The sequence below is a fragment of the Chiloscyllium plagiosum genome, chromosome 14 (genome assembly GCF_004010195.1).
Source record: "Chiloscyllium plagiosum isolate BGI_BamShark_2017 chromosome 14, ASM401019v2, whole genome shotgun sequence".
NCBI classification, from domain to species: domain Eukaryota; kingdom Metazoa; phylum Chordata; class Chondrichthyes; order Orectolobiformes; family Hemiscylliidae; genus Chiloscyllium; species Chiloscyllium plagiosum.
Window position 1 is genome coordinate 63556664 of NC_057723.1, and position 9899 is coordinate 63566562.

The 9899-nt window shown below is 44.6% G+C and overlaps 1 protein-coding gene across 3 annotated transcripts in view; it reads right to left on the reverse strand.

Moving 5' to 3' along the window:
• Positions 1–313: 313 nt before the first annotated feature.
• LOC122556769 (hexokinase-1-like) overlaps positions 314–9899 on the reverse strand; it is a 37755-nt gene continuing 28169 nt past the window's right edge. For all 3 annotated transcript variants that reach the window (XM_043703907.1, XM_043703906.1, XM_043703908.1), the window contains 3 exons: positions 9487–9642; positions 9065–9295; positions 314–1400 (listed from right to left, as the gene is read on the reverse strand). In XM_043703907.1, the coding sequence (XP_043559842.1) occupies positions 1277–1400; positions 9065–9295; positions 9487–9642 (511 nt within the window). In that variant the 3' untranslated portion in view covers positions 314–1276. The remainder of the gene's footprint in view (positions 1401–9064; positions 9296–9486; positions 9643–9899) is intronic.

A 9899-nucleotide genomic window follows, 5' to 3' on the forward strand; every position in this document is an offset into this window, starting at 1 on the left:
AATGGTAAAGCAGCATTTAGTGCCCATTGATAATCTTTTAATTGTGAGGGAGTAGGTGTATTATCAAAAGTCTAGATCCATGCACAACCCTGTGGCAATGGATTGGCTCTGGCGCACGGGAGACTTATGATGGTGTCACTATCAACTCCATCAATTATCTAATCATCTTGATAACAATGTTCTTTCAACATCTACATTAGTGGCAATTCCAAGCCTAGTCAATTAAACTGCTCCTGATCATTTCACCCTTCACAAAACCTTGTTGTCTGGAGATTTCCTTGGTGTCTGGTGAATACTGTGCACAAAGACATTTACATTGCTGGTTGTGAAATCTCTGTGGATCATACAGTAGCTCTCAGTTCATTTCTCAAGTCTTGCTCCACTGATACTGATTCCAAATACTTGTAATATGTGCTTGCATCTTAGAGTTAGACTGTCTCTCACAAACTGGAAACAATCTGTGTTAAAAAGTCGGTCTGTGTGACACAGACTGCAGTGTGTGTCTGCATTACAGTCTGACTGTGTGTCTACATTGCAGTGTGACTGTGTGTCACAGACTACAGTGTGCTGTGTTACTGGGTGACTATCTGTCACAGACTGGAATAAATGTCTGTGTTATTGGGTGACTATCTGTCACAGGGAGAAAGTGAGGTTCCTGAAGAAGGGCATATGCCTAAAACGTCGATTCTCCTGCTCCTTGGATGCTGCCTGACCTGCTATGCTTTTCCAGCAACATATTTTTCAGACAGTCACAGACTGGCATGAATGTCTGTGTCACAGGTTGACTATCTGTCACAGACTGCAATGAACGTCTGTGTTCCTGGGTAACTATCTCTCATAGACTGGAATGAACGTCTGTGTTACTGGATGACTGTATGTTACTAGGTGACTGTGTGTCACAGACTGCAGTGTATGCCTGTGTTACTGGGTGACTGCGTGTCACAGACTGCAGTGTGTGCCTGTGTTACTGGGTGACTGCGTGTCACAGACTGCAGTGTGTGCCTGTGTTACTGGGTGACTGCGTGTCACAGACTGCAGTGTGTGCCTGTGTTACTGGGTGACCGCGTGTCACAGACTGCAGTGTGTGCCTGTGTTACTGGGTGACTGCGTGTCACACACTGCAGTGTGTGTCTGTGTTACTGGGTGACCGCGTGTCACAGACTGCAGTGTGTGCCTGTGTTACTGGGTGACCGCGTGTCACAGACTGCACAGTGTGTGTTGTGTTACAGTGTGACTGTGTTCCACAGGCTGGAATATTTCTATGTTGCCATGGTATTTAGCACCTGTTCATGGCAGCAACTACAGCTGCCCCCCTCCCTGAGCCATCTTTTGAATGTCGGAAAGACACTTGACACTGTGGAGCCAAATCCTTCACTGTGTCCTCAAGAATCCTGGAAAAACTGTTGAGAGAAACCAAAGTCAGAGCAGCAATCAGTGAATTACACAATGTTTTCAGTAAAGAATTAGACCATTCTGCCCCTCATACCTATGTTATGTCTCTGCAGGAATTTACCACTTTAGTTCATTCTCCTGTCTTCTCCCTTTAATTCTGCACATTCTTCCTTTTCCGAGAAATCTGTTTCCCTTTCGATTGCTTCAAATGAACCTGCCTCCACCACACACCCTCAGACAGTGCATTCCAGAACCTAATCATCGAGTGAGCCTTGTTCATTCCTGGATGTCATTTGGTAAACCTCTTCTGCATTCTTTTCAAAGTGTTCACATCCTTCCTCTCCTGTGCTGTGTAAAACTATACATGATTTTCGGGTAGGAGAAAGGTGAGGACTGCAGATGCTGGAGATCAGAGTCGAGTGTATGGTGCTGGAAAAGCACAGCATCTGAGGAGCAGGAGAATTGATCTTTCTGGCATAAGCCCTTCATCAGGAATCAGGAATCAAGATTCCTGATGAAGGGCTTATGCCTGAAACATCGATTCTCCTGCTCCTTGGATGCTGCATGACCTGCTCTTCTTTTCCAGCACTGCACTTTCGACTATACACAATAGTCCAATGATATCTAACCACTGATTTATACCAGGTCAGCATCACCACTTTGCTCTTCTATTCTGTGCACGCCTTAGTGAAGCTTAGGATACTATTTGTTTTATTAACTACTTTCTCCACTTGTCTGGTCATGTTTAGTTACATATATAGCCAGATATCTGTCCATGCCCTTTTGTGTCACATCCTTTGTTTTGTACTGTCCCTCCATGTTAGTCATAGAGTCATAGAGTCCTACAGCATGGAGACATGCCCTTTGGCCCAAAATGTCTAACCCCATTTCCTGCACTTGGCCCATATCCTTCTAATCCTTTCCTATCCACCTGCGTTCCAAATGCCTTTTAAACGTTGTTAATGTACCCGCCTCATCCACTTCCGCAAGCAGCTCATTCCATATGCCTGCCATATTCTGTGTAAAAAAATTGCCCCTCAGGTCCCCTTTTATTCTTTCCCCTCTGACCTTAAACTGATGGCCTCCAGTCCTTGATTTCCCAACCCTGGGAAAAAGACTGAGTGCATTCACCCTATCATGCCTCACATGATTTTTCACATTTCTATAAGATTCCCACCTCATTCTCCTATGATCTAAAGAAAAAAAGTTCTATCTTGTCCAACCTCTCCCTATAACTCAGACCCTTGAGTGCTGACACCATGCTTGTAAATTTCTTCTGCACTCTTTCCAGTTTAGCAACATCTTTCCTATAGCAAGGTGACCAAAACTGAACATAATACTCCAAGAGCAGCCTCACCAATGTGCTGTACAACTGCACCATAATTTCCCAACTTCTGTACTCAATGCCCTGACTGATGAAGGCCAGTGTGTTAAAAGCCTTCTTCACTGGCCTGTCTACCTGTGACTCACTTTCAGAGAACTGTGAACCTGAACTCCAAGGTCCCTCTGTTCCACTTCACTCCCTAAGGCCCTACCATTCACTATGAAACTCCTACCTTGATTTGACTTTCCAAAATGCAAGACCTCACACTTATCTATATTAAACTCCATTTTCTATTTCTCAGCCCATGTCCCCAGCTGACCAAGGTCCTGCTGCAGTTTCTGATAATCTTCACTGTCCACATTACCATCTATTTTAGTGTCATCAGCTAACTTTCTAATCATGCCTTGTACATTCTCATCCAAATCACTGATATAGGTAACAAACAGTAATGAGCCCAGCACCGACCCCTGAGGCACACTATTAGTCATAGGCCTCCAGTCTGACAAGCATCCTTCCACTATTACCCTCTGTTCCAACCATCAAGCTAATTTTGTACGCAATTTTCCAGCCCCCCGTGGATTCCATGTGAGCTAACCTCCCAGAGCAGCCTACCATGTAGAACATTATCAAATGTCTTTCCAAAATCCTTATAGACTATGTCTACCGCCTGCCTTTGTCAACCTTCCTGGCCACTTCATCAAATTTGAGAGGCATGATTTCCAAGCACAAGGCCATGCTGACTATTCCTGAGCAAACTTTGCCTTTCCAAATGTATGTATATCTCATCTCTCTGAGCTTCTCAAGTAACTTGCCTACCACAGATGTTAGGCTGACAGGGCTATTGTTCCCAGGCTTTTCTTTGCAGCCCTTCTTTGTTCTTTCAACAAAATAAATCATGTCATATTCCTCTGCATTGAACCTCCTCTTGCCTACCCACTTCACCAATTTGTCAATGTCCTTTTCAAGTTGTACACTTTCTTCCTCATAGATTTCTAGAATTTGCATATCTTAATACTATACTCCAAGGTCGAGATCATTTTTATACATAAGGAAGAGCTTAGGTGCTAATACTGATCCTGAGAAACCCCTCTACAAACCTTCATGTAACTGCTGCCTTTGTCCTTTTAGATGGTAATGGTCACAGGTTTGGGAGTTGCTGTCTGAGGAGCATTGGTGAATTTCTGCAGTGCATCTTGTCAATGGTACAATCTGCTGCTACAGAGCATCGGTGGAGGAGGGAGGAAATGTTTGTGGATATTGTGCCAACGAAGCAGTTGCTTTGCCCTGGATGATGTCAAGCTTCTTGAATGTTGTTAGGGCTACAAGCAGGGAAGTGGGGAATATTCCATCACAATTTGTCTTGTACTGGTTGTTGTGGTTCTGTTCGCCGAGCTGGGAATTTGTGTTGCAGATGTTTCGTCCCCTGTCTAGGTGACATCCTCAGTGCTTGGGAGCCTCCTGTGAAGCGCTTCTGTGATGGAACAGAACCACAACAACGAGCATCTGAGCTACAAATCTTCTCCCAAAATTTGTACTGGTAGATGGTAAACAGACTTTTACCCACTTGACACCTGTAATATGTACACATTCTTGTCTTCATCTTAAATCTCTATGTACCTTTTCATCCAGGGAGTTCTGGAATTGTTGGTCCTGTCTTTCCCCTTTGTGGGAATAGTTCTTGACTGAATCTGAACTCTTTATATGATTTGGAAGTTTACCTTCATTGTTTATATAGTTCTCCCTCTATATTGTATTTATCATCACTTTTTGTTGCCTTTTAAAACTTTCCCAATTCTCTAGTTTATCACTAATCTTTGCCACATTATGTTTCCTATCTTTCAAAAGGTCTTCAAATACTGTTGGAGCTCATAACAACCTTTCAAACTCCAACCACCCTCCAGATGGAAGTATTATTCTTGTCCCTCTAATCCTCCACAGTTACTTTAAATCTCTACTCTTCGGTTAATGTCCTCCTTGCGAAAGGAGGCATTTGCTAAAAGCTCAATTAACGCTCCCGTCAGCCTCCTATTAAAGAAAACAACCCTGGTGTACATACCAATTTTATCAATTGAAGTTAAGCACATTCGGGTGGAAGCCATAGCTGTTAACTTTAACACATATAAAGTGAGAATGCCCTTTAAGGGGCTGTAAGTTTTAAAATTGAATTAGGGGGTTTCAAAACAGTATAAAGTAACCAATCCACTGTACTGGGTTGTCACAAAGGATGATCTCACATCTGGAATGGAATGAGTTGGTGAGTGAGTGGAGCGAGCGAGTGAGTGGAGTGAGTGAGTGAGTGAGTGGAGTGAATGAACAAGTGGAGTGAGTGAGTGATTAGATCAGAGTGGTGCTGGAAAAGCGCAGCAGGTCAGGCAGCATCCGAGGAGCAGGAAAATCGATGTTTCGGGCAAAAGCGCTTCACTAGGAATGAGCAAAGAGTACAATAGGTGAATGGGGGTGGGGATGGAGGTGATAGTTCAGAGAGGAGGGTGGGGGAAGGTAGCAAAGAGTACTATGGGTGGATGGAGGTGGGGATGAAGGTGATAGGTCAGAGGGGAGGGTAAACAGATAGGTGGGAAGGGAGATTGGCAGATAAGAGTGGCCCAACATTTCAACTCCCTCTCCCACTCTGCCAAGGACATGCAGGTCCTGGGCCTCCTCCACCGCCGCTCCCTCACCACCCGCCTGGAGGAAGAACACCTCATCCTCCGCTTCCGAACACTTCAACCCCAGGGCATCAATGTGGACTTCACCAGTTTCCTCATTTCCCCTCCCCAACCTCACCCCAGTTACAACCTTCCAGCTCAGCACCATCCTCGTGACCTGTCCTACCTGTCTATCTCCCTTCCCACCGATCCACTCTACCCTCCCCTCTGACCTATCACCTTCATCCCCACCTTCATCCACCCAGTGTACTCTTTGCTACCTTCTCCCCAACCCCCCCAACTTATCTCTCCATCCTGGAAGCTCCCTGCCTCCATTCCTGATGAAGGGCTTTTGCCCGAAACATCGATTTTCCTGCTCCTCGGATGCTGCCTGACCTGCTGTGCTTTTCCAGCACCACTCTGATCTAAACTCTGGTTTCCAGCATCTGCAGTCCTCTCTTTTGCCGAGTGGAGTGAGTGGCGTGAGTGAAAAAATACTGACTACGTTTCCATTCTTCGGCACTCCCCAGAGCTCTGATGAAGAGTCATCTAGACTCAAAACCTTAACTTGCTTTGGCTCCCTGGATGCTGCCTGACCCCATGTGATCTCCAGCATTTTTGTTTTCAGTTTCTGTGTCTCTCCTTCAGATTAGATTAGATTAGATTAGATTACAGTGTGGAAACAGGCCCTTCGGCCCAACAAGTCCACACCGACCCGCCGAAGCGAAACCCACCCATTCCCCTACATTTACCCCTTACCTAAAACTTCGGGCAATTTAGTATGGCCAATTCACCTGGCTCTGCACATCTCCGGGTCTCTGGCGCTGTGAGGCAGCAGTGCTAACCACTGTGCCACCGTGCCACCCACAATGTGAGGGTAAACAAATGAATAACATATCATAACTCTTAAAGAAGGGCTTATGCCCGAAACGTCAATTCTCCTGCTCCTGCTGCCTGACCTGCTGCGCTTTTCCAGCAATACATTTTTCAGCAGTTAAAGAAAATCTTCCAACTAGAGCTAAAATCTTGATGCAACCGACTGGCTACTGAATTGAGGTTCTTTTTGTGGTGGACAACCATGTGTTATCATTGCCACTGTGGAAAAAGGCACATCATTGACCCTTGTGGTTTGCACTCCGAATCCACAGGAATCTTATCTATATTCTCCACCCAAAAGAGTTCTGCAGACCAATCTGACCAACTTGTGAATAAATGTGTGTTGAGATTTAATACCATCTCAGGTATTCAATTGCTAATTTATACATGTGACACATCATGGATTGTTGATTAGCAGGCCACTCCTCCCATCAGGATTGTGGTAACTCCTAATTTCTGATCCCGTCTCAAAGCCAAGCAAGAAATCCATTCAGCTACTTGTCCGGACTCAATTTTCTTTGAACTCATTGATTCTTCTCCAGAAAGAAATGTTATGAAATATCTTTTGAAAATGCTGGCAAATAACATTCCTGAAAACTCAATCCAAAAACATGAACATAGAGTATTTCCAAGTGGGGAAAGGCTTTGGAAATCTGAAGTACAAAGGGACTTAGGAGTCCTTTTTCAGAATTCTCTGAGGGTTAGCATGCAGGTCACTTGGTGGTTAGGGAGGTAAATGCAAGTCATTTATATAAATAATTTGGATGTGAACACATTTGCAGATGACACCAAAATTGGAGGTGTAGTGGACAACGAAGAAGGTTATCTCAGAGTACAATGGGATCTTGATCAAATGGGCCAAACGGCTGAGGAGTGGCAGATGGGAATTTATTTAGATAAATGTGAGGTGCTGCATTTTGGAACAGCAAATCAAAGCTTATACAATTAATGGTAAGGTCCTACAGAGTGTTGCTGAACAATAAAGGAAAGTATACCAAATGCCTTCTTCACTATTCTATCTACCTGTGACTCTACTTTCAAGGAACTATGAACCTGCCATCCAAGGTCTCTATGGAGTGCAGATTCATAGTTCCTTGAAAGTGGATTTGCAGGTAGATAGGATAGTGAAGAAGGCATTTGGTATGCTTTCCTTTATTGGTCAGAGTATTGACTACAGGAGTTGGGAGGTCGTGTTGCTGCTGTACAGGACATTGGTTATGCCACTGTTGGAATATGTGTGCAATTCTGGTCTCCTTCCTATCGGAAGGATGTTGTGAAACTTGAAAGGATTCAGAAAAGATTTACAAGGATGTTGCTAGGGTTGGAGGATTTGAGCTATAGGGAGAGGCTGAATAGGCTGGGGCCATTTTCCCTGGAGCATCGGAGACTGAGGGATGACCTTCTAGAGGTTTATAAAATCATGAGGGGCATGGATAGTATAAGTAGACAAGGTCTCTTCTCTGGAGTGGAGGAGTCCAGAACTAGACGACATAGGTTTAGGGTGAGAGGGGGAAGATATAAAAGGGACCTAAGGGACAACTTTGTCATGGAGAGGGTGGTGGGTATATGGAATGAGCTGCCAGAGGAAGTGGTGGAGGCTGATACAATTACAGCATTTAAAAGGCATCTGGATGGCTATATGCATAGGAAGGGTTCAGCGGAATATGGGCCAAGTGCTGGCAAATGGGACTAGATTAGGTTAGGATATCTGGGCGGCATGGACGAGTTGGATCGAAGGATGTGTTTCTGTGCTGTGTATCTCTATGGCTCTATGACTCTAATGTTAGCATTCATTTCAAGAGGGCTAGAATACAAGAGCAGAGATGTACTTGCTGAGGCTGTAGATGAAACTTTATGTGGAATATTGTGAGCAGTTTTGGGTCCTGAATCTAAGGAACTTTGTCCTGGCATTGGAGGGGCCCAGAGGAGGTTTATGAAAATCATACTGGCAATGAAGGGCTTGTCATATGAGGAGCAGTTGAGGACACTGGGTCTGTACTTGATAGAGTTTGGAGGGATGAAATGTACTGCAAGACTGAGAGAGAGTGGACATGGAACAGATGTTTCTATCAGTAAGAGAGACTAGGACCTGAGGGCACAGCCTCACAGTGAAGGGATGAATCTTTAGAAATGAGATGAGGAGGAATTTCTTCAACCAGCGGGTAGTTAATCTGTGGAACTCATTGCCACAGAAAGTTATGGAGGCCAAGTCATTGAGTGTGTTTCAGACAGAGATGGATAGGCTGTTTATTGGTAAAGAGATCAAGGGTTACAGGGAGAAGGCCAGGGAATGGGGTTAAGAAACATACCAGCCATGATCAAATGTCGGACCAGACTCAATCACTCAAACAGTGTAACACTGCTCCTATATCTTATGGTGTAACGGACTCTACTGACTAGAGTTTGAAAAAATGAGAGATGATCTCATTGAAACATAAAGGATTCTTAAGGGGCTTGACAGAGTAAATGTTGAAAGGATGGTTCCTGCATGTCTAGCATAACCTCAGAATTAAGGGGGACCAACTTAAAGACTCAGATGAGGAGGAATTTCTTTGAGTATTGTGAGTCTTTGCCTCAGAGAGCTGTAGGGTAAAGTCCTTGTGTATATTTACGGCTGAGATTGATCCAAATCAAAAGATCAAGGGAAAAGGGCAGGGAAGTAAGACATGACAAATGTTGGACAACCATGATGCTAATGAATGACAGAGCAGACTTAAGGAGATGAATGGCCTACTCCTGTTCCTATTTCCAATGGTCTTACGGGTTGACCGAGTGGGGACAGTGTGTGTTGGTAAGCTAATTGTAAATGGAGCACTCTGAGACTTACTGAGGATGTAGTCTGTACAAGGACCCCTCCACCCCGACGGTCATCATGTGATCCTGTTGCTGGGCTTCCCTCATTTTCTCAAGCACAGTAGCGAGCCCAGCCGCACACAGCCGAGCTGCTCTCTGCGTGACTGCCTCACAAACTTTCTGCACCAAACGGCGGTCCTCAATCCCAGAGGATAGATCAAACTTTTCCAGAATGGATTTCACATTCAGCAGGTCATCAGTATCACTGAGAGGGAGAAAAGAATAGTGAGATTTTACACATACTCACATGGTTACGTGTTAATTCTGAGACAGAGGACCACAGTGGGTTTTTGAGCTAGAAGGTACAGTGAAATAACCAGGCAGAGAACACAGCATGACTCTGAGATACAGAGTTGGTGTGAATATAAAACACCAATGGTCAGATGATTCCTCTACCTTTCTATCACTGACAGGTACTTTGTTTCAAAGAGGCCGTGATGATCGAGTCGATGTTGTTTGATTCCCGAGAAGATAACTCCTTTCTCCTTGAGCTTCAACAGAATATGTTGAACAATCGTACCCAGGAGCAACCCACTGATCATCTTCTCAAAGCTGTGAATGGGATAGGAGACAGAGAGAGAGGTGAGATGCAAACTCTGGTGAGACCCTGCCCTGAAACTGGGAAGATACTGACCTTGAAACAGGAGAAACCCTCACCTGGGAACAACATAGAACATAGAACAATACAGTACAGAACAGGCCCTTCGGCCCACGATGTTGTGCCGAATATTTGTTCTAGCTTAAGCACCCATCCATGTACCTATCCAATTGCCGCTTAAAAGTCGCCAATGATTCTGACTCTGCCACTC